The sequence below is a fragment of the Platichthys flesus genome, chromosome 11 (assembly GCF_949316205.1).
Source record: "Platichthys flesus chromosome 11, fPlaFle2.1, whole genome shotgun sequence".
Taxonomy (NCBI): Eukaryota; Metazoa; Chordata; class Actinopteri; order Pleuronectiformes; family Pleuronectidae; genus Platichthys; species Platichthys flesus.
The window spans coordinates 26,560,241-26,584,565 of NC_084955.1; the positions used below are offsets into that span (position 1 = coordinate 26,560,241).

General features: G+C 46.1%; 3 protein-coding genes across 4 annotated transcripts; all 3 read right to left on the bottom strand.

Annotated features, from left to right (window-relative positions):
- Positions 1–227: 227 nt before the first annotated feature.
- On the bottom strand, positions 228–10,927 carry thbs3a (thrombospondin 3a). The gene is made up of 23 exons (XM_062398972.1): positions 10,734–10,927; positions 10,028–10,234; positions 9,576–9,829; positions 9,356–9,458; positions 9,169–9,195; positions 9,002–9,084; positions 8,749–8,800; positions 8,521–8,669; positions 7,974–8,111; positions 7,797–7,871; positions 7,552–7,704; positions 7,334–7,444; positions 7,148–7,255; positions 6,907–7,066; positions 6,652–6,770; positions 5,363–5,415; positions 4,980–5,161; positions 4,733–4,911; positions 4,492–4,540; positions 4,207–4,403; positions 3,893–4,065; positions 1,736–1,875; positions 228–1,608 (listed from the first exon to the last, which is right to left on the bottom strand). The coding sequence occupies exons 1-23, from the start codon at positions 10,804–10,806 to the stop codon at positions 1,547–1,549; spliced, it is 2,847 nt and encodes a 948-aa protein (XP_062254956.1). The 5' UTR covers positions 10,807–10,927; the 3' UTR covers positions 228–1,546.
- Positions 10,928–12,344: 1,417 nt separating this feature from the next.
- LOC133964741 (metaxin-1-like) lies at positions 12,345–18,543 on the bottom strand. 2 transcript variants are annotated; one of them, XM_062398979.1, is made up of 9 exons: positions 18,415–18,543; positions 17,407–17,476; positions 17,248–17,327; positions 14,846–14,938; positions 14,586–14,768; positions 14,345–14,461; positions 13,762–13,838; positions 13,015–13,172; positions 12,345–12,845 (listed from the first exon to the last, which is right to left on the bottom strand). In XM_062398979.1, exons 1-9 carry the CDS (start codon positions 18,493–18,495, stop codon positions 12,613–12,615), a joined length of 1,092 nt encoding a protein of 363 aa, XP_062254963.1. In that variant the 5' UTR covers positions 18,496–18,543; the 3' UTR covers positions 12,345–12,612. The 2 variants fall into 2 exon arrangements, with proteins under 2 accessions (XP_062254963.1, XP_062254964.1); XM_062398980.1 differs by lacking the exon at positions 14,345–14,461.
- Positions 18,544–19,014: 471 nt separating this feature from the next.
- On the bottom strand, positions 19,015–22,925 carry LOC133964742 (methyltransferase-like protein 27). Its single transcript, XM_062398981.1, has 5 exons — positions 22,429–22,925; positions 20,849–20,977; positions 20,599–20,734; positions 20,309–20,401; positions 19,015–19,392 (listed from the first exon to the last, which is right to left on the bottom strand). The coding sequence occupies exons 1-5, from the start codon at positions 22,621–22,623 to the stop codon at positions 19,151–19,153; spliced, it is 795 nt and encodes a 264-aa protein (XP_062254965.1). The 5' UTR covers positions 22,624–22,925; the 3' UTR covers positions 19,015–19,150.
- Positions 22,926–24,325: the final 1,400 nt, after the last annotated feature.

Sequence of the window (24,325 nt, forward strand, 5' to 3'; positions counted from 1 at the left end):
CATCTCGTTCACGCTCATGAAGTTTTCAGATGGAACCACACTGTGGAACCGGGAGGGCCGATGCAGGTACGTGCACAGACATTTTGGGGGGCAGGTGCTCAAACCAAAAAAAAAGGGCACCAATCGCAGAAATTATTTATGAAATAAAAAATTATAATAATGAATAAATAAAAAACACAGTAGGATATTTTCAACTTATATATTTATTTTTGTTAACAAACAAACTAAAATTATCAAATTGAATAAATAAATGAATAACAGGTAAAAATAGACAAAACAAGGCCAACTGACAGAGTTGAAGCATAAGCAGCATTACACAAATAATATAACACAATATATATCACCAGACTGTCATGTAGCTCAACTTAAGACCTGCCTTCCATTTCAAATATAACAATTTTAAATGAAACAAAACTAGTGAACTTGTCTAATTTGTAGAACAGTAAAACTGCCTTTACATTTTTTGCCTGCCTGTCTCTCTGTCTGTCTGTCTGTGTGTCTCTCTGTCTGTCTGTGTGTCTCTCTCTCTGTCAGTCTCTGTCTGTCTCTCTGTCTGTCTGTGTGTCTGTCAGTCTCTGTCTGTCTGTGTGTCTCTCTCTCTCTCTGTCTGTGTGTCTCTCTCTCTGTCTGTCTCTCTGTCTGTCTGTGTGTCTGTCAGTCTCTGTCTGTCTGTGTGTCTGTCAGTCTCTGTCTGTCTCTCTGTCTGTCTGTGTCTCTGTCTGTCTGTCTGTGTGTCTCTCTCTCTGTCAGTCTCTGTCTGTCTCTCTGTCTGTCTGTGTGTCTGTCAGTCTCTGTCTGTCTCTCTGTCTGTCTGTGTGTCTGTCTCTCTGTCTGTGTGTCTCTCTGTCTGTCTCTCTGTCTCTCTCTTCATTAAACAGGACAGATGTCAGTAAACAGCTGGACGAGGCTTTGAAATCACGGATTTCGTGAGTTTGTTGTTTGTTTATTTTTTATTTATAAATGTCGGACCAGTTGTGCAGAATGTTTTCAGCGGCGCTAATGTTTTGGTTAATTCATCACCAGTCACCGTCATGACCTGTTTGTCTGATGCTGCAGGTCGGAGAAGAAGTGGCTGCAGCCGTTTGGCGCTCAGCTGCATGAGGAGGAGGAGGGGGGGGGGGGGGGGTGGCGCCGCGAAGCATGTCGGGGCGAAATTCTCACAAGAACTCAAATAAACGCCCGTCAGTTATCAAAACACACTCTGGGGGAATTGATGACAGAGAGAGTCATTGTTATTCTTAAATATTGATGAATGAAGATTAAAAATGGGCTCCAGCGGAAGGGGCACTTTTCTGGAGCACCACTAGGGGGCTCTCTGAGCACGGGCCTGTGCCTATGGAAACCATGGGGGGCAGTGTAGGGACGTTGACCATAGCACACAAAGAAGAAAGCAACGTTCACATCAATTGAAACAGACGTATATTTTTACATGACGCCACTCACACACACACAGACTCAAACTACAGGTAAGTGGATTCAGAGAAGCTCAGGGTATGTGTTTGTGTTTGTTTGTGTATTTGTGTGTGTTTCAGTTCGTCTGCTACTCTCAGACATGAATGTGCATCAGAACTTGTTTACGATGAGACTTGAAGTCTTCAGGCACCGTGTCTGAAACGACAAAAACAAAAAATAATCACAACTACACAATAAGTGACACGATCACAACAACACGTCAGAGTAAAGATGCCTCTGACACATGACCCTCTCTGGGTGCGTTCGGGGTCAGAGGTCGTACCGTTGCATCTGTAGCGCAGGTTGGACCAGATGATGTTTTCTTGGGAGAAGCAGAAGACGCCGAGGCGGCCTCCTCTCATCGTGGTGTCGATCACGACGCCGGAGTCCGCCACCATCGACGTCCCTTCGAACAGCTTCACCCTGAAACACAGACACACACCGGACAGAAAACACACACTGTGGTACCATGGTAACTGACACTGACCTGAGCAACACCAATCACATTACTGGAAAACAGATGTCTGCGACAGTATGATAGTACACTGTAGTACTTGAGTAATACTACAGAGTACACCAGAGTTCACTACTCCTCAAAAACCTATAAACAGACCGATATCCAACCCCCCCTTCTTGTCTAAACTCCTGAGAAGGTTGTGGCCAATCAGCTGTGAGAGTTACGTCAGGAAAGTAATGTGAAGACTTTCAGTTTGGGCTCAGAGCCAATCACAGCACAGAGACAGTCTTGATTAAAGTCTCCAACGACCTAATAGCTTCAGCAGTGAGTGTCTGATGTGACAGATCATTAGCATTAAAAGATCCGCCATCTCAGGACACACTGCTCATTTCCACTGCTACGTGGATGAGTCCAGTTATACTTGTCAATAAAACGTAATCCATTTACTAAACTTCAGGTTTTATGTCTCAAGGACATAAAAACCTCATCCCTGAGGTCCTTCTGCTTTATTTTGTGTAGATTCAGGATCAGTGCTGCAGCCACATGGTGAAACATGATGGTGGATCCAGATCCTGATGGTGTCCACTGATCGAGGACTATGATCACTGTTGGGAAACCACAGGCCTCCTTTTCGGCCTACATGTGTGGTCAAAACCTGAAATCACATGGTCTGTGTTCAGGAGGAAGGTATCCGAACTCAGGGGGCAACAGGTTCCTTTTGTTTCAGCAACTTCACACAGCGATGTGAAAAGCAACAATGCTCATCTCCTATTGGTCACTCTGGCCCCTGAACTGTGAGGTCACCAGGCCAATATAAGGGGACTTCAGCCCCAATCTTTTTCTGTTTCCATCGACCCTGCAAGGACAGCAGGCGGCCAGCCCTTTTCTCCTGCACTCGCTGAGGGGGGGCTGCTCCAGCTCAAATCTCCTCTTTCCACAACTCTTCAAGGAGTGAGGCTGCAGGCCTTTCTTCCGGCATCACAGAGGGAGAAACCGGATTTCTCCAGCTCAACCCTTCTCTTCGCAGCGAAACCAGAGGAACGCAGAGTTGCAACTCCCAGCTCATCTTCTCAAGGAAACCTCCTCTCAAACCAAGCTCTTCCAAACAACCTGCAGGTCTTTTTCCTTTTCCCTCGGACTGGTAACATAATCTGGGCTTAAAAATGATACTAGACTAAGCAAGATTGTTTATTTGATTCTGTTTGGTGTTTATAAGTTTGATATAGGCTGTGATATTGTAGTTATAAGTTAAATGAAAGTTCATGCTAGTTAGGCTTCCCACAGGCTTTCTCTCTGACTCTCTCATTATCTGTTTGACATCAACACAGTCACAGTCACATAACTTCACCTGGTTAAACCTTCCCCCGCTATCGGTCGTAAAGCAGCCTCAGGAAAGAGGGGGGGGGGGGGGGGGGGGGGGCTGTTCATTTTAGTGCCAAACCACCATTTTGAAAGCATGCTGAAGAAAGTATGAACTTTGGTCAGCCATTTTGAGAGCACCCTAATTTACATACACACACACTCACATACACATCTTGGTTAAGTTAGTACGTTTGTTAGTAATTTGTATTTCTATACTTTATTATATTTATAATAAATGTTTCTCTCAAAAATGAAAGAAAAAGAACCCCATAATCTTAACTGTTCATTATATAATCTTTAATAGTAAATATTGAGATTTCTAATTGAACTAGATCTAAATGAGATCTTAATTAACCAATTCAAGTTATGATTTCATATTAATATTTTGAATATTAATGTTGTATATTTTATTTTGATTCCAAATTTATTGAATCCTGGGAGAGGATCCTCACATGGGACGGAGTTTATTCTCTGATCACTAAGTAGAAGGAACAGGAAGTTGATCCTTGTTAACATCTGTGAAACAAACTGGGAATAAGAGACAAACTGGGAATATGAGAAATAACATGTGATTGATCATTTTGTCAGAATCCAACCTGTCGACCTGGTTCAAGGTCTCACCTCATGTATCCGACCTGCGGCCGGTGGCTCAGCTGCCAGCGGTACGACGTCTGGTCCTTCCAGCCGATGTTTCTCGGGTCCTTCCAGAGCAGCTTCACCTCTCCAGCCGTGTCTCCGGTGTGCCACAGAGCGTTCCTCAGAAACTCACCGGGGCCAGTTCCAGACTTTACCGCCTGCAGGACAGACACGGGAACAAGTGTGACGAGTGAGATCATGAATCGATTCACACTCGTGCCGATGACTCAACTGCACTCGTCTGATAAACGAGGGCGGGAGAGAGCTGTAACTCCTCTGATTGGACAGCAGAGTAGCACCTTGAGCTGCAGAGCGGGCGTGGCCATGGCTCGGAAGGGGACCGGCTGCCAGTACGCCTGCTCCGTCTGCTTCCACATCACCACATAGAAACTTGAAGAGTCCTGGTAACCAAAGATGAAGCCGGCGTAGTCGTCGTCTGTCACCGTGTTGACGTGAAATGTTCCCTCGAAGTCGACGCCATTGAAGGCTGTGTATCCTAGAGACAATCGGGGACATTGACGCTGGGACAAAGCCTGAGGACAGGTGGGCGGGGCTGTAATGAAGGTTCAGGTGGAAACACGTACCCACAGCGAGACCGGGGTCACTGTTCATCGTCTGGACGATCTCCATCCCCTGGAGAGAGAGGAGGTCAACACATGAGGAGGTTCTTCCTGTTCACACTGTCCTGAACTTAACTCCTCCCCCTTCAGCTCGTCACACAACATGTGATAAGTTGACAAGTCAGAATTTACAACCAAATATAAAAACATGAAAACTCATCTGATGATTCTGCAAATAAAAGCGTGACGTTAGTTCAAAGGTCACCTGATTCAGAACGACCCAGTTGGGGTCGATCTGGGCGTCGCCCTCTGGGTCCAGGACGACCGTCTGATAGGCCCTGAAGTCTGTCAGCGTGACCTCAGCGCTCTCTGGACACACGTCCATCGAGTCCACCACGGCGTCGTTGTCAAAGTCATTCTCACAGACGTCCCCGACGCCGTTTGCTGAGGACAGACAAGCAGGTGAGAGAGAGAGGGAGACAGCGAGGACAGAGGGACGGACAGATCGGTACCGTCGGAGTCTTTCTGGTTCGGGTTCACGACGAGTCGGCAGTTGTCGTGGTCGTCAAGGACACCGTCGTTGTCGTCGTCGTGGTCGCAGTCATCTCCGAGGCCGTCGTTGTCGGAGTCCAGCTGGGAGCTGTTCGGGATGTCGGGACAGTTGTCTCTGCTGTCCTGCAGACCGTCTCCGTCCCTGAAGTCAAACACGTTTCATTGACGCGTTCAGATTCAGTCAAACTTCAGACAAAGGCTTTAAACAAAGATGGAGGACGATGGGAATGAAGCCAAATGTCTCTTGAACAAAAGCTGCTGTTCTTAGTTGATGTCATCTTGTCGTCCATCTTTAATTACAGTTGTGGTATAGACAGATGTGGGCGGGGTTAGTGAGACGTACGTGTCCTGGTTCGTGTCACAAACGTCTCCGACCAGGTCGTTGTCGATGTCCGTCTGACAAAGAGATGAAGACACACTTTGACCTCTGACCTTTGTTTAGGTGTGTCTCTGTGTATATTATCATGTATGACATATGAAGTGAGCAAGCTGCGTTCACTGACTCTGGACCGGACTGAACTGCGTTTAATGACAACCCTGCACACACATACATATACTGAATATATGTATACATATATTCAGTATATGTATACATATACATAGAGATTTCCAAAATCTTAGAAAAAGCTGTTGCTAACCAGCCATGTGATTATGGTCTGTATTTATATACACCTTCTCTAGTCTTGGTAACCACAGAGATAGGGGGGGAGACAGAGAGAAGGGGAGATGTCCACAGTGCATGATGGGAGTTCACCCTCAGTGCATGATGGGAGTTCTCCAGCAGGCTAGACCTACATCAGCATCTCTAAGGGATGGTTCAGGACCTGATCTAGAACTATAGGCTTCATCAAAGTTTTACATTAAAGGTAGAGATGGTGTGTCACTCCCGGACATATAGGGAGGAAACACATGGTCATAACACAATATTATCTAAATAGAGCATTTCAACCCCAAAACACAGGTTCTCTTGTGGTTCCTTTAGGAGTAGAACAGGAGGTAGAACCTTCAGCTACCAGGCTCCTCTCCTGTGGAAACCTCTCCCACTCTGGGTTCTAGAGTCAGACACCATCTCTACATTCTGGACCAGATCCTGAACCATCTCTTAGTAATGGACTCCAATCGAGCACTGAGCACATCTCTCACTCAGCAGGTCTCTCTGACTCCAGAGGGTTAACCCTAACAATTATTACTTTATTAACTGTTCACCGCACTTAGGCCCAAAGGGTGTAGCCCCCCCCCCCCCCACGGTCCCATGACCTTGAACAGTCATAGATTGAGATTGTTTCCATTTACCAATTGAGATGGCTTCAAATATTCTTGCCGAGGTGAAGCACACACATTTGTGAATATCCGCAAAAGAAGAGTGAAACACCACCTGGATGAACTCTGTGGAGATGATCCAACATGAAGCTGTCCACTGCCAAACATCATTATAATCAGCCTGTCCCACCTGTCCCACCTGTCCCACTGAAGGACGTACGGTCCTCACCGAGCAGCACAGATTATCTATATTATTAGTCTTATTATATATTATTACATTTATGTTACACTGCTGCATTACATTATCACTTAAAGCCCTGTGGTCAACCTCTGAGGTCATGTGACAGAGGTGATGTCAGTGTAGAGGCGGACCTGCATGGGGTTACTGAGCTCGGGACAACTGTCACAGGCATCTCCCACGCCGTCTCTGTCCCGGTCCGTCTGCATTGGGTTTGGCACTTTTGGACAGTTATCAAGAACGTTGGGAATCCCTGCACAGACAGACAGACACACACACACACACACACACACAGGGCTGTGAAGCAGCTGAGACGTCTCACTCTGTCCAGTTGGTCTCCCTCGGCGTCTCACACAGATCAACCTGGACTAAAGGTGCTCTCCTCTCACCGTCTCCGTCGATGTCCTGGTCGCAGGCATCTCCCTGTCCGTTGCTGTCGGTGTCCTTCTGGTCGCCGTTGGGGACATTGGGACAGTTGTCGCAAGCGTCTCCAAATGAGTCACTGTCTGAGTTCTGCTGGTCTTTGTTAGGAACCAATCGGCAGTTATCCTGAGGGACAGAGGACACGTGACCTCATCTACAACACACGCTGTGGGCGCACTTGGTTTTTGAGGGCGTCTTCTGGCTCACCTCCACGTTCCTGATGCCATCTCCGTCTGCGTCCTCGTCACACTGATCTCCGATCCCGTCATTGTCGGCGTCCTCCTGACCAGAGTTGGGCGTGAACACACAGTTGTCCTTGGGGACAGGGACAGAAACAGGATGTGATGTCACATGTCACTGGCGTCCGTCCCTCGTCTTGTCTGTGAGTCTCACCTTTTTACAGTGTTTGTTGTTGTCCATGCAGGGAAGAGCGCGGTCCGGATACCCGTCAATGTCCGTGTCCACGCCGCACGTGTTCCCGTTCCCGGCCCACCCCACGTTACACTGCAGACACACACACACACACACACACACACACACACACACAAGTTAATGAAACCGTGGCTTTGGGATCCGACTGACTGAGCCTCTGAGCCGGGCAGCAACCTCACCCTGCATGAAACCTCCCCGTTCCTCTCCATGGTGCAGTGGGCATGGGTGTCACAGGGGTCAAAGGTCAACGCAGCGCAGGAATTCCTTGGGAAGCAACCTGAAGTCTGGTTGCCAAGGAAACCGGGTCTACAGCCGCCACACCTGTAGGAACCCTGAGAAAGTAAAGAGGTTTGATCCTCTGTCCACCAGGGGGCAGCGCCGGGCTACTGATCACACTGTGTCACAGAAGAAGAAGAGGACTCACCACAGTGTTGATGCAGACGGAGTTGGAGACGCAGGCGTCAGGGAGGTCGACACACTCATCAATGTCGACACACTCCTGAGGACACACACACATTGCCTCATCATCATGTCCCTCACCCAGTTTGTGTGTGTCTTTGTTAATTTCTCACCTGTTTGTGTGTCTTTGTGTGTTTCTCACCTGTTTGTGTGTCTTGGCGTAGTCCAGTCCAGTACCAGCAAGTGGCGCCCCCCACAGTCCAGCAGGACAGGGCTGACAGCTGAACCCCCCGATTGTGTTGACGCAGGCGTCAGGAGAGAAACATGGCTTCAGCTGGCACTGGGGGGGGGGGGGGGGGGGTTATCATAACAACGGTACTAACATTACAGTCATCAGGTTTGTACAAATTCATCACAAAGGTTGATCAACATATAACGTAGCTTCTGTTTGATCGTGAGGGAAAGGTTACGATGGACAAACTCTCTCACACACACTCTCTCACACACACACTCTCACACACACACACACACACACTCTCACACACACACACACACACGAGGAGACGGTTCATTGACGAGTGATAGAGACACAGAGGAGCAGTAAATTACAGAGACGCTAACAACTAGACAAAATATTTTACGTCCAAACATGAAAAGACCTAAAGTGCTCACACCCGGACACGTCCTCTGTGTTAGTGTGTATCTTGTTGTTGCTTTTGCGTTTGTTGACTTGCGCTTTGTCTCGTTACCTCGTCCATGTCCTGACAGTGAGTCCCGTTGCCTCTCATTCCTGGCTTACAGGGTCCACAGGTGTATCCTGGGTAATCAAGACTGTCCACACAGGAGACGCCTTTATAACACGGGTTAGGAGAACAACGAGAGCGAGGCTCATGGAAACCTGAAGAGAGAGAGACTGTCTTCAATCAGGTACTCAGTCGTCCACATGGTCCATGTCCATCAGGGCAACAGAGACTCACCACAAACCTGACATTCCAGGATGGTGTTTCTGATCAGAGACATCTCCTTCACCTAAGGACGAGACCATGAGACATCATCTCTACAGGTTTGTCCACGCTACAAAATGTCTCACCTGTCCTCTGATGACCTGTCTGTCTCACCTGTCCTCTGATGACCTGTCTGTCTCACCTGTCCTCTGATGACCTGTCTGTCTCACCTGTCCTCTGATGACCTGTCTGTCTCACCTGTCCTCTAATGACCTGTCTGTCTCACCTGTTCTCTGATGTCCTGTCTCAACTCTCCCAGGATCTGGTTGAAGATGATGAGCTGACCAATCAGAGCCTTGGTGTGTTCACCTGACGGATGACATCATCAAAGCAAAATGAACTTGATCAGTTTTGATTAATATAAAAAAATAAATAATTATTGATTAAACTCACCCAGGATGGAGTTCATGTCCCCGACCACTGGAAAACAACAAGAAGACATCATGACTGACAGGTTGGACTGACTCCTGATTCGTTGGGTGGGTGTTAGGGCGGGGCCTCAGGACCATGGCTCCACTTTATATACAGAGCGACTGCCTCGGTCTTGTTAATGAGTGGGAGGGGCTAAAGGTGAATTCACCTGAGTTGTAGGTGGAGCCGTCTCCCTGGAAGGGACAGTCAGTCAGAGCTCCAGCTTTAGCAACACTGCCTCCTAGAGCCAGTCTGAGGAACTCCACTGCACCCTGAGAGAAAGAGCTGGTTCAATTATCATTGATTGTAAATCATCGTTTATTTGTATAGATTGTTGTTAATTATTGTTGTCGGCTGAATCTACTCCTGACAGAGGGCACGTGTCTGACCTGCAGTCGGGCGTACGCCTTCTGTCCGTGTCTTATCTCCACCCACTCCGCCTCCCTGGGCAGAGGGACCAATGGCGGTAGACCCTGGCTGGAATCGGCCAATCGGCAGTTGACGTACAGCTCCATGTTCATGTTGTCGCGGTGAAGACCTCCGAGTCGCAGGATGATGGAGTGCGTCCGCCCGTCGGCCAGGTTGGCGTTCTGCAGGTTGACCGTGTGGAGCTTCCCATCGGCTCGGACGTAACGCACCAGGACTACGGGAGGAGAAGAAGAGTGATGTCAGAGGAGTGACGACCAATCAGGAAAGACGTGTTACTGAAGGATTCCTGTAGAGGGCTCCACAGAGCTCTTCCTACCTCCTTCCTAGCTGTGTCTATGCTCGTCACTGACACCATGCACACTGAAGTGTTTTGTCTCTTTGGAGACATTTGAATAAAAACATTTTGAATAACCTTTATTGATTTTTCCCATGATGGCGAGCTCCAGGTACTTCCTGTTGTCCTGTTTGCTGTAGAGACCCAGCAGGACTCCGCCCAGCTTCGCCGGCAGCCGCAGCGTGGAGACCACGTACACGTCGCTGAGCGTGGTCAGCGCGGCCGACAGCTTGTCCACCGCGGCCGCGCTTTGTCTCGAGTCCTGAAGACCCAGCACGTCGATCACTGAGGGACACAAGTCATGTGATAGGGAGACAAGTCATGTGATGAGCAGCTGTTTGTTTTTTCAATCCATCGACAAATCGTTGTCGGCGTCACCGTGACAACGCAACACACAGACCCTTTTTGTTTACTCATTGTTGCTATGGTTACCGGTCAGAGACAGAGGATGACCTCTGACCTGCAGCAGCTGAACTGATCACAGATCAGTAAAGTTATTGATGATGGATGACGACCAAGCTGCAGATCAAACGTCACAACACAAGGACCAATCATATTCAAGATTAGAACCATAGGTAGGCTGTGACGTCAGACCAGCTGTCCCAATACTAAAATCAAAACAGATGTTTCCCGCGCCTCAGCTGTCAATCAAATCCATTCATCGATCCTTTGAGGATCGATCACTGATCGATTCAAACTTAAGTTCTCACATCAGGGACTGGCGCACGCAATACTTCTCCACGTACTTCGTTACTGTAACGTAGTACGGGTTCGGTGTCAGTACCTTGAACGTCCGGTGAGTCCAGAACTCCAGAGACAAGCGGGACACACAAGAGGGACAGAAGCACCGGGAGCATGACGAGAGGAACCGGAGGACCGGGGACGAGCTCAGCAGAACCGGAGAAGCACCGGGGACGAGTCGACCGAGCGGCAGCTGAGTCCGGGACCGAGTGACTGCCGCTGGCGCGCGCTCAACTCTCCTCCACAGGGCTCGTGCGCGTGGAGTTATTAGCTTAGAGCGCGCGACTGAAAGTAAACGCACACACACAAGATGAACGATAGGAAAGAAGTTTACCGTGACGTCAATATGGTGTCACTGTTTATTTTTATTTTATTTTTTATTTTATTTTAAAAGTCAGAGAGCTGAAGCTTTATCCATCACCTGATCCCAGGTCAGAGTCTGACCTGGGATCAGCCCTGCTGCGAGGGTCTCCATCCACTCGAGAGGGAACATGTGTCAAACACACAATCACACTTTCTACACACACGACGACTCTTTCATTCAGTTATTTCCCCTGAAATGTTTCATTGACTTCAACTCTGCACAAAGAAAATCTAACAATATCAAAAACAAAGATCCAAAGAAAGCGTCTCTTAAACAAAACATTGTGTTTGAGAAGCGTTAGCTTGTTTAAATAGGTTTGAATGTTTGTGTATAAATCTATTTGTTTCTTTCAGCTCCATAAGTTTGAAAAATGGGAGCACAGAATTCAGTTATTAAAGACTGAGTAAATGTCAGTTTATTTAAAAACATGAAATAAGCACAATGAGTGTGTGTGTGTGTAGTTTAAACTCTGCTGTGTTTTGTGTGTCGTCTCACACTTCACTGTTTGTTTCTCATTCTGGAGCGTTGCCGTGGAAACCTGTTTTAACAGCAGGTGGGGGTGGGGGGGGCTGAGATCTCAACACGCACGCGCACACACACACACACACACACACATTCCTGTGTGATGGCGTCATGTGCAGCTGAATGTCTCCGGGGCCAAGACCCACTCTGGGAAAAACCGGTGTGTGTGTGTGTGTGTGTGTGTGCGCTGGTGTGTATGTGTGGTCTGAATGTGTGAGCTTCTATGTAAAAGGTCTTATGATAATATATACTATCAATTGATGCTATGCAGATAAACTTGAACCATGTCCCATCAGTCAGTGTTGATGCAGCTGGAGGACACGTCACTAAGAACCCTCACATCCACTGAAGGACCAGTAGAGCCCTCCTGCAGGAGTATGAACTGTTCAAGGTTCTTGTTCTTCAGGAGATGCTAGAAAGTCATAAACCTCCACCTACATCCTGAACCTTCTCAGGAACCTGTAGAACCCTGTCAACACTAGGTCTGACTCATAAGAACCTGAAGAACCTCCTCAGTCACCCTGATAACCTTCTAATGAACCTCTGGAACCTCCTTAAGAACCTCTAGATCCTTCTGTAGGTTCCAATGTTCTGACATGGAGCCAGGATCCTCAACTCAGGTCAAGCAGCAGGACCTTCCATCACGGTGAACATCTTCACTGACACGTTGTCGACCCTCATCTTCTTCACCTCCTCCTCGTCGTGGATCCTTATCTGACGAGATGAAAACCATTCAGCTCACTTTCAGATGATGAAGCTGAGGAAACGTTTGTTTTATTTACAAATTTATTGTTTCATATTTTTATTCTGTTAAAGGAAGAAAATGAAAAGAGCTGTGATCAAAAAAAAGGTTTTTATCTAAACCAAAAGTCGATCGCGTTCTGGATCAAATAAAAAAATGTAACAGTTAAAAAGAGAAAATGACCAAAGTGACTGTTTCTTCAGGAATCACAAAATCATCGTTAATTAATTCACATTCGTCCAGGATGAGAATCTGTCTCCTGTCAAACATCCTGATCTCAACCTCCGTCCTTCATCACTCGTCTCCTTCCTCCTCGCGGTCTTGGGACCCGATGGTCTGCAGGTCCGGCGGCTCCTCCAGCGCCTCCTGCTGGACATGTTGGATGGACACCATGCCGGTCAGGAGGGCGTAGCTCAGCATGGCGCCCAGAGCCACCAGAGCCGACAGGAACTGCTTCCTCCGCTTGTTGGGGACGTGGTCGAAGTCTCCACCTTCGGGCTGAGACGCCATCTTGTGATTGGAGCTCTCTAAAAGATAACATTGAGGACGTCAGCAGTGTGAAACATCTGGGAGCACACAAACATCTGTCCTAGGACATCAGTGAGGTCACACGCTGTTTTTTCTGTTACCGTGGCTTCGGTTGACAAATGCAGTATTTTATTGTGAAAGGGCCAGCGGGAGCCTGGTCACACTCACCTCGGTCGTCTCTGGGAAAGTAGAGCAGCAGGATGTTGATGCAGAAGCTGCTCAGGTTGTCCAGAGACTTCAGATGCTGCTGCAGTTTCCCATTGGGCAGTTTGGATTTCAGGACCGGCGCCAGGCGACCGAACACGTAGGCGTCCAGAGACGACGGCCTGCGGACGACACGCAGCAGCTCGGACGTGTTGATACTGAGAACAACTTGAAACTGTCGATATTAAACTAAGCACTGAATATCAACTACAGAGTTAAATCTGTTTATTCTCAGATCTAAAACAAATATAACGTCCCGTCATGTCACTCGCTGAGAATCTGACGTCCTGTCGTCTTTGCCTCAAGTCTTGTTGCTCATTTTGAAATGTTTCCTGCTCTCAGGTTCAGAATCCCGTTTCTCAGACTGTTCATCGCTAACACCTGGTTTAGCTCCTGTCTGCTTTGATTGGTCAGCTGCTCAACTCTGTTGTGATTGGTCAGCCGCTTTGCGTATGTGTAGTCAATTATATATATATACATATATAAGCACAATACACAGCAGCTAGCTTAGCACCTAGTCTACACAATTGCTAGTCACAAAATGTGACATCATGATGACGAGGAAGTGTCCTCCAGAAACTTTCCAGACCTTTAACTATTGTAAACACCACAGGAAACAAACAATGAACAACCCTCCATCTCCTTTAATGTTAGCGGCTAAGGTGGCGCCGCCCTGCTGGTTACGAAGAGTAAAACACCAGAACAACTTACGAGTCTCCGAAGAAGAACTTGTGTGAGCCGAGTCGTTGGGACAGCAGGTTCATACATTCGATAGCATCACGGTACAACTGAAAAACAACGACACGAAGAAAATATGAGAACCAGCCATTGAGAACAATTGAAGAGCGGCAGATGAAACATCAAACAACATCTCTCTCTCTCTCTCTCTCTCTCTCTCTCTCTCTCTCTCTCTCTCTCTCTCTCTCTCTCTCTCTCTCTCTCTCTCTCTCTCTCTCTCTCTCTCTCTCTCTCTCTCTCTCTCTCTCTCTCTCTCTCTCTCTCTCTCTCTCTCTCTCCCTCTCTCTCTCCCTCTCTCTCTCTCTCCCTCTCTCTCTCCCTCTCTCCCTCTCTCCCTCTCTCCCTCTCTCCCTCTCTCCCTCTCTCTCTCTCTCCCTCTCTCTCCCTCCCTCTCCCCCTCCCTCTCTCTCCCTCCCTCTCTCTCCCTCTCTCCCTCTCTCCCTCTCTCTCTCTCCCTCTCTCTCCCTCCCTCTCTCCCTCAACAGAGTCACGTCAGGTTGTTCAAATGATTTACAAACTGTCGACTTTAATGATCTTCCCTTTAACGCTCCCTGACCTTTGACCTTTTTCCGAAGTGGAAGCTTTGTTCCTTACGAGCAGTTTTCCAACAGAGAGAACCACTGAGGAGTTTTTTCCTTTGCCTGTAAATGCTCCGACCACTTGAAGGATCGGCCTGGAAACACATGGAAAGCATCAGGTCGTGTTGTCTGTCACTGCTCCCAGTGATTCAGAGGTCGATTCACTGAGCTCGTGTCTCACGGCAGTAGAGTTTAGTTTCAGGTGAGAAGCGTCCTCACCTCCTTCTCCAGCTCCTCTCCGGCCTCCAGGATCTCTTCTCCTCGCAGCAGTCGCAGTTTCTCCAGCTGCTGCCGCTGCATCCGTCCGGGCAGGAAGAAGTTCAGAGGGAAAGGCAGGTGCTCTGCGTACCAGCGGCGAGTCACATCCACGTAGTTCTTTGGTTCGACCCAGAACGTGTAAATCTACAAAAGAATAAAATATAAGGATTTGAATCGAGTATAGGGCTAGGGTTACAACAGACACCAGACGAGCGTCTCACCAGAGCAGGCGTCAGCTTCTCCTCCATCAGAGAGATGAACGCCAGGCTGTCAGCACCTTCCTTCGCCGACAGATCGAAGTCTGCGTTAAATTTCTGAAAGTCACGTTAAATAAATGTTTTCAAGCATGTATGGGCGGGACCTCAATACCACGGATATTGTGAGGAAGAGGCGAGGCATTGTCTTTACATCTGGTTCATCTTTATGTCTAGAATAATAGTGAAGAGTGAATGAACACGCGTGAGGAAACATGAAGAGGAAAAACGACATGTGACTAAAAAACGATCTGCAGCTGAGCGTGAAGGTTTTCTGCTCCGAGCTTCTTCAGCAGCGCTTCTCTCGCTGTGGTTCCTCAGCAGCCGACCGCAGCCAGCACACTGGGTAATGTGTTCCAGCTGCAGCTCCGGCACTTGGCTCAGATCATCGGAACAAGGAGCAGTCAGAGAGCGCTGACGTCCACACGACTGGTTTGGAAACAGGACGTCGACACGTGAACACACACGCTCTGTCCTTCAGGTCGCTTACCGAAGTCTAGAATTCATCATCTACAGCTGAGCGGGAAAAACTAACTGGCAATTGTTTCATGAGAATGATTCATCCATTAGAAAAACCATGTTTTTTCAAACAAAAATAAAAATTTAACAGAAAAGAAATGTTAAATCAAAAGTCCAGTGTGCAAGACTTAGGTGAATTGAATATAAAATAATCATAGTAATGTTTTCACTGCTGTGATTCATCTAAATTGTACAAGTTGTTTCTTTACCAGTAAGGGCTCTTTATTTAAAGGGGACATATTATTCCCATTTCACCACAGTTGATATGGCTCCTTGGGGTCTTATTGAAACGTCTGTAACATTTTTTGGTCATAGATTCTCTGATTAAAATCTTAATTTAAACGATCTGATTTCAATTAATAAAAAGGAGGAATCAATCTTTTAATATTTTCCCATGAGTGAACCCTTTTACATAAGAACGGCAGAAACATTTGAGCCAATCAGTGAAGAAGCGAGTCGCTTCTCTCATTTCACAACTTCTGGAGATGGCGTTTACACTCACACGTTTGTACTTAGTGGGGACACTCATAATACATTCCTTAACCCCTCACCCCCTCACTCCTAGCCCCCAACCCTGAAGGCCGGCGCATGCTTCTGCGTTTTCAGGGACCCGCAAGCGCAAGAGCCCTTACGTGTCCTTACGTGTCCTTACGTGTCCTTACGTGTCTCTTCTTACGTGCTTTGTCCCCAATTTTTTTTTTCTATCTATAGACAAAGCTCTGCAAACCTCATGCAGCCGGCAAGGCTGTGATTGGTCCGCTAACTACATCCTTTCCGGAGTCACATTTCCGGTTTCATGTCCCATAATACCGGCAGAAACAACGGAAGACTAAGAATAAAGAATATGGACCAAATAGAAGAACGTTTGGCTCTGAGGAGCTGCAGTGGCGATGTTAATAAACAGTTGACGACGACTGCCACACACCACGAAGACGTCTCTAAGGTTCTCTCTTTGGGTCTATGCTTAAAAAGGTCCTCACAAAGGAACAAGTACAGGAACACCAACCTAATACAATTATTATCTTCCCCTGTTCATCAGGCTGGTAACAGTGTTCATTTATTTAATAACGCACCAGGTAAGAGATTTCCTTGTTCAGTTTACAGATTTCCTTCTGACAATTTCTTTATATCCAAGTAAAATGGTATGTACAATGAAATATCCGGAACTCAATTGATTTTAAATGAATTAGAAAAACGATGTATTTTCAGTTTCTGGACCTGAAATCCATCAGGACAGTGGATATTAGAACACATGAGGAGGAGAAAGACACAAGGACTCATGTTGACTTAGTGAGGGTTCAGCTTTTTAAAGGAAATTAGAAAAAGATAATTATCAGCTCTGATGGAATGTGCCTCTGGCTGCTGCTTCCTGTTGGTTAATGAGTTTTTCCAGTTGAGAGAGAGAGAGAGAGAGAGAGAGAGAGAGAGAGAGAGAGAGAGAGAAACACACACAAATTCTGGACGTATTCCTCACATGTTCCTCACATGTTCCTCACATGTTCTGCAGGTTCTGTCAGTGAGAACAAACGTCTGAGTCAGTGTCTCTGGTCAGATGTCACCAGCCTCCTGGTAACATCTGACCAAAATTAAACTCACACTGACTTTTAGCTCACACCCTTTCTCCACCATTCGGTTCCTCTGAGGAACCAACCATAGCTGAGCATCCATCTATATCTTCAAACAAGTTAAATTCATTTCTTCACGTCATCATCATGGTGGAATCAAGCCCTGACAAATGTGCAGGTGTTTCAAGATGCAAGACTGAAGAGTTTGAGTTTATTGTCATATGCACATGAAATGCTTGGGTCAAAGGCTCTCTTCTAGAAATGCTCAGATTATTACAAGTTTACCTGTTTCCTCAGGTGTATGATGATTTCAGAGGGTCTGGACAGACTTTCTTTTTGATTGGTCCTCAGAGCAGGAAGTGAACCTGAGGGAGCAGAGTCGACATGTGACTGAGAGAATTCTGTGAACTTGATCCTGAATGAGTGAGCGGGGATCAACCTCACCGCCGGGACTCCGCCAGGGGTTAGACATCTTCTTAACTTTGAGGGGAGCTCCTGCGAACTGAGCGTAGGCCTGCAGACACAAAACATCGCAAAAGATTACACCACAATCACAGAATACTCGCACAAAATAACCCACACACACTTAATGACAGAAAACGACACTATGCTTCAGTCCAGAGTTTCTTCCGTTTTATCTCTGTGTTGTCTGCAGCACGTCCTGTTGACTGTTGTACGGCTTGAGTATCTTGAAGGGCGCCCTATAAATAAAATGTATTATTATTATTATTATTATTATTATTATATAAAACGTATATAAAGACGATCGACTATACTCTATATTAGAGTCTGAGTCACATGACGACAGACTTGATAGATGTCTTTCAGCTGCTTTCTGTTGTGAGCACAGTGATGTCTTTATATATAATCATTAACCATCTTTATATACGGTCTATGACAGTTTAACAGTATGAGCACTAAGGCCAGAACCAGGCCACCGCCACAAGGAGGCGCTAACTCTATAACATTATTTCAGCGGCAGGCAGCTCAAGGCTTCACAGCCGAACTGATCAATAATCAAATCCTGATCTACAGCTGTTACTGAAAATAACGAGGAACACATGAAGAAAATGTATCTCAGATACCAACGCTGCCATCTTGTGGTGATGTACGGTCTGTGCAGCAGTGACTGTAGGGTGGAGCCGTGGTATCAAGATCCCGCCCTTTATACGCTCTGAACCAATCATGAGTCAGCAGCTGTAAATCATGACCTCTCAGCCCGTTTGTATTCTATCAATGTCAATATTTATCAGTGTCAATGCGCGATTGTCAGTGTGTATGTGTGTGTGTCAGTGAGTGTATATGTGTGTATGTCGGTGTCGGTCACAGTTTGCGTGTGTCAGAGTGTGTATGTGTGTGTATGTGTGTGTCAGTGTCGGTCACAGTTTGCGTGTGTCAGTGTGTATCTCCTTCAGTTCGGTTCCGTTCGTGTCCGGTCGGGTCCACACTCACCAGAACCACCAGACAGTCGGAGCTGACGGACGGCAGACCCCAGTCTCCTTCCCAACAAAACAACTCATCCGGCGCCGCCATCTTGAGCCCACACACTACTCTTCACCCGGCAGAGAAACTCATTTCCGGTTATTTCCAAAATAAGATGCTGTTTTCTGTGAGAGATCCTAGACTAAAATAATAACAGTATGATGTTTGAAATGTATTCTTATTATTTTCAGGAAACGGTTGTTTCCGAGTTGTGACACTAACTTCTCATTCTAATTTAGAACACAACACAAAACTTTATAACATCTCCTACTATAACAAATAATAATATATGAGCGATATAACATAATATCGCTCATATATATTATCACAAAAAACAGAGTACATCTTTGACAGCCGCCACTAGATGGTGCTGTGCTAGCTCTGCTATTGATAGTTACTCGTCTGTCTGTCTGTATCACATGTAGCTCTAGAGCTAACTGTTACGTGTGCCTGTGTTTGGGACAAATAAAAGCATCTTAATCTCTTAATCTTAATCATATATCATACACAAATACCCACTAGGCCACCTCCTCAAAGGGCCAGGCTTGGCTCATCACAGTGTGCTGCGTGTTGAAGTAGCAGCTGATAAAAAATCAGGTTCATCACATTTAAAATAAACCAATAATGTAAAAAAGTTGCATCTGATTATGAATGATATACGTTTTTGTAACTCAACTTTTACTCTGCATTTGATTCAAACTGGATTTTAACGGCTGGATTTCTTGTACAGATAGACGGTCCCGCTGATGAAGGGCTTCTCGGCCACGTTGTCCTCGTCTCTATCAGGACTCAGATTCGAGCTTCGCATGTATTTGTCTGCTTGTTTCAATCCAACTCGACTCCACAGCCCCTCGTCCTCCATCAGCTGCAGCTCCCTCTCCAGATCCTCCTTGTATTGCATTGCTTGTGTTTCTGTGTGGTTGCCTCTTGAGATACACACCAGGGCTCCTGCAAACCAAGAACAACTCTCTGAAGTTTTGTCTGAAGGTTTTCATCTCGGCTGTAAACCATCCCAACGACTGGGTTTGTTTCCTATTTTTTTCTAAAGCATTCAGTTTGAGAGCGTGCATTCATTTCATGCTTTTACTTGAACCTGTTGCTAACACTCAAACAGCCTCTGGTTGTGCTCAAACTGTTCGCTTGCACTCAGATATACTGTCAGGTGTAGTGATGACAGTATATCGTTTATGTCCTGTACAGTTACTTGAACCAGTTTTATACTCTCCCACCCTCCACAGCTTTATTTTTCCACCTGCTTCATGTCGGTGTGTTTGAAGAAAGAACAACAACACCTTCATGGAGCAGGACTCTGGCTTATCTCTGTGAACAGGGATCTCAAGGTTTTTACGTTACGTGAACACTGGTGCTAAAAACTCTGAAACGACACCCTCTCTAGTTTCTTTTGTAATTTAGGGAACAGCACCAACAACAAAAGAGTGCGTGAGAATTTCAGTCGTCTTCACTACACCTGACTTTCTATTGGTTGCGGAGTTACACAGACTTGTTGCACTAAAAAGGAGCAGATGTTTCACATGCACAGAAGCAGCAGGAGCGTGAGGAGAAGAGCTGAGGTGGGAGCGCAGGAAATCCCAAACAACAAAATATCAAGTTTGAGCAGAAGCAGCAACTGTCTGAGTGTGAGTGAAGAGTTCAGAGTAAAAGCATGAAAGGAATCGTTCCTGTTCTCAAGCTGAAGGACCACGCTCTGGAATAAAGAAGTAGAAGCACAAACCACCTCCCTGATTCATCTGCATTGTAAACAACATGTGTTTCAGAGTTTCACTCTCTAAACTAAGCCTGACTCTAGTTTTACTGTTCACTGAAGACTCGTGCCCAGTTGCAGTGACGGGGGTGAGCTGCTCACCTGGTTTGGCGGCATGGCAGAGTTCTCTGACAACACTGACCGGAGCGAAACCAGCACAAAGACCGCCGGCGATGATCACCACATCGAACGCACCTGAGGAGGAAGAGGAGTGGGTTCGGTTTCCGAGGCAGAAGACTTCATACAGCTGCAGTGTGCGTACAGTCCGTACATTGTGTGTGCAGTGTGTGCAGTGTGTGTGTACAGTGTGCACAGTGTGTATATAGAGTATATAAGTGTGCACACAGTTTGAGTATTGTGTACATAGAGTTTATAGAGTGTGTGTAGTGTACCAGTCTGTGCAGGCAGTGGGTCTGTTCCCAGTAAAGCCAGGGTCAGGTCCTGATAGAGTCCGGTCTCAGCAGCTTGTTCCATCATTTCTTTACTGCAGTCCACTCCCACAAAGTGTCTGAAGCCTAGTTCAAACATCTGGACTCACAACAACAAGATGAGCAACATCAACACCTGATGAGACTTCCACACAACACGTGTTCAGATTCTGAGGACGGTCCTCTTGAAGATGTTTTGTCACCAGAATCTTACCAGTTTAGCAACCCATCCGGTTCCACAGGCCACGTCCAGAACCAGAACATCTCCAGGACTCCCAGTGAAGTTCTCAGACAGGAACTCTACAGCCAGATGTGGAGATCTGTAGCTCATCAGAGAGCCGTCCTGTTCAGAACACATGTTCAGTTCCAGATGTTACAGCAGCTGGCTGACGTCTGAAGCAGCACTGATCCTGAGGCCCTGTCCCTACGGCTGCACTTCAGTTTGTTGCCCACTAGGGGGGAGCGAAACCAGCTGATCACAATGTTCTTTAAACAAGTGGTTCTCAACTGGTCTGGGTTCGGGTCCCACCATCACCCCTTACCGACAAGCCGAGACCCAATCGAGGAAAATGTTCCACTTCTCAAATTTATTTAATGAAAAGATGGAGCAATTTGAACCTGAGATAATACAGAATATCACAATATGCCAACACAATAAAACAAGTTTAATGATAAACCAAAAGGACCAGCAGGTGTTGATGCTAGAGAGGGAAATATTCCCTCTTACACTCAATTAGCTGCATTTTAATTAAAAACCAAAAAGTGCATCTTAAAGACACAAAGTCATACAACAGACATAACAACTCAGCAACTTTAGGCTTTTTTAACAGACTCAACGGTGCTGTCATACACTAACAAATAAATAAGTCTACTGAGATGTAGTTTTAAAATAAGCAAATGATGTAGCCTTAGCTGAGAATACGTGGGGGTGTTCTTCTGTGCTGTGAAAGTATGGGTTTCTATTAGCATTACAAGTCATAAACACCACATGCTGTTAAGGCAGGGGTGTGCACCCCTCTGGAGCCCCTCTGCAGTCGCTCCATGTACAGTGCTCTGCATGTTGCGCATATTTTTCACGAACGGTGAACTTAACGAATCACGTCCATTTTTGATATCATCATCGTGTCAGGCCGTCATGAACTACCAGGAGCGGGCGAACGTGTGGTTCTGTGTGTGTTTGTGTGTGTGTGTGTGTGTGTGCTCCAAGATAGTGCTCACACAAACACACAGATCCCGGGGCTCCGCCCCCGGCTCACTCGCTCAGAGAGGCATTTGCTTTCTCAGCTAACGATGCAGTCTGACCTGTATGCTTGATGTGTTTAAAGTTTAAAGATGTTTCCTGAGCGAGCACACAGAACCGGCTGAAAAGTTCCCAGCTGGAGAGGAGCAACAAAAGCTTCATTTATTTCAAAGTAGGCCTACACATGTATTTGGTTCTCCTCTTCATACGAGTTTGGTGTTTTCCTTTTTGTAATAATGATCAAAATAGCAATAAATGTCTTTTTTTTTATTGTCATTCTATAATTTAATAAATGCAACAAACTATATTTTTTATATATTGTATAACTATATATATATTACTGTATAACCTGTGTTATCGAATATGTTTTGTGGCTCCAGACAGATTTAATTTAGGGGAAGAGGGGGGGAAAATGGCTCTTTCGATAGTAAAGGTTGCCTACCCCTGTGTTAAGGAGCGTGAATAGGCTTTTCTTCAAAATGTTCTGTGCCCAGGTGAAGGCCGACCCACTGAAAACGGGACCCACAAGTTGAGAATCACTGCTTTAAACTCACTGTTTCGTAGTCCTTGGCCCACGTGTTGTAGAACTGAGCTGTATCTCTGGCTTGAGAACTCTTGCACGACTGAAGGGTGACTATGACTTCTTCTGCTGTTCTAGAGTCCGACATGATTACTGCGCCGTCACACCTGAGGAGACAAGTTGAGTTTATACGAGATTCTAAACTAACACACGAAAAACAAAGTAACATGGAGAGAGAACCTGTGAAATCAAAGACACGCTCTTCGTGTTAAAGGAAGCGACTTGCACTCACCTGTCTGAGACGCTCACTACTGACTGTTCACAGACTGTACTGACTGGATCACAAAAGCTCACTGAACCGGTTTGTGTTTAATGAGTGGGTGGGTTTCTGTTGTGTATTCGTTAGAGTAAAACATGTTGGTGAAAACATAATGATAGGCTTACACGTACGGTGCTTGCCCTCTGGCATTCTCAGAGAGTCCACCAGATGTTTGTCTTATTTACTCTTTACCTTTTGGGGACGACCTTTGACCTAGGGAATCATCTCTGACCAGCTAATGGATGGGTTAAGAAGGAATGTTCTTGATCAGTGTGTCTTCATGTTCGGACACAAAAACGTGCCCTTATTTAGTCAGAAATCCCATGTGGGATGTGTTTTACCTGAAGTCATGGGTGGAACCAAACTCCCTATATAACTGTGTGTAAGACCCCAGCACGTCAGATTTCACTATTGGCTGTGTGTCTCCGGGTATCTAGATGCCCGTCCGACCTGTAATTCCTTGTAATAAACTTCGTTACACTGAAACTACTGGGTCCTCGGAATCCTTCCTTCATCATCAACAACTTCTACAACATCATCAACCTCTCGGCTGCATCAAATATACGATAACTATCCCCAATCTGCTCGAAATGCCAGTCAGCTGAGGGAACCTTAGGCCATCTCTTTTGGTTTTGTCCCAAATTGAACCAGTTTTGGTCTGATATTTTCAATGCTTTTCTGAGGTATATGAGTGTAATATTTCTCCAGATCCAATCACTGCAATTTTAGGTGGCTCCCAGCACCTTTCTATGCTCACCAACGAACACCGTAGGACTATACAATACGGCATGGTCATAGCAAAATGGAACATACTAACTTTATGGAAGAGTGGTGAGGCGCCTTCCTTTAAGGCCTGGCTTTCAGAAACTACCAGTCTGCTGCATATGGAAAGGATCCGACACAATGTCTCTCTCAGCTCTGCAGCCTTTGATAAGATTTGGCAACCTTTCTTTTTATATTTGTCAAGAATGACCCAACAGTGATAGTCATGCTCCACTCACATTCCTTTCTACCAACGTAACTTCATGTTTTTGACTTCTATATAATGACAGGTATGTTCTGTAGATAATTGTATGTACTGTTTCAGAGCAGGTCCCCTTTATTTATTTTTTTTTAATTAATTAATTTATTTATTTTTCTCTGTCTCTCTCTCTCTTTGTACTCTCTGTTGTTTTTTTTGTTTTTTTTGCTGTCTGTACAATATGTGTTTGTCCATGAACACTTGTTCAATGTGTCTTTTTTCTGTCACAAAATGCTTATTGCCTGTTTTATATATTGAAAATTTATAAATAAAATATTGAAAATATACGATAACTCTTTTAGAGCTAACCTGTTTAAGACCCAATCCCATTTCACCCTACCCCTTGTTTTCGAGGCACATCTTGCCCCTTAAATGAAACTACTAGGGTTAGTGATTGAAATCTTCCCCTACGAGTTGGCTCAGTCCTTCAAGAAGCCGTTACATCATCAGTAGTCATCGATGTTACAGTATTTCTCAGTTGTTGACACACAAAAGGCCTCCAGTTCCTATCTGGCCAGAGGTCCTCATCCACATCACAGGCAATGTTCTCCCTGTCCAAGCAGCGTTGGAAGAAACACCTCGAGTGGCTCA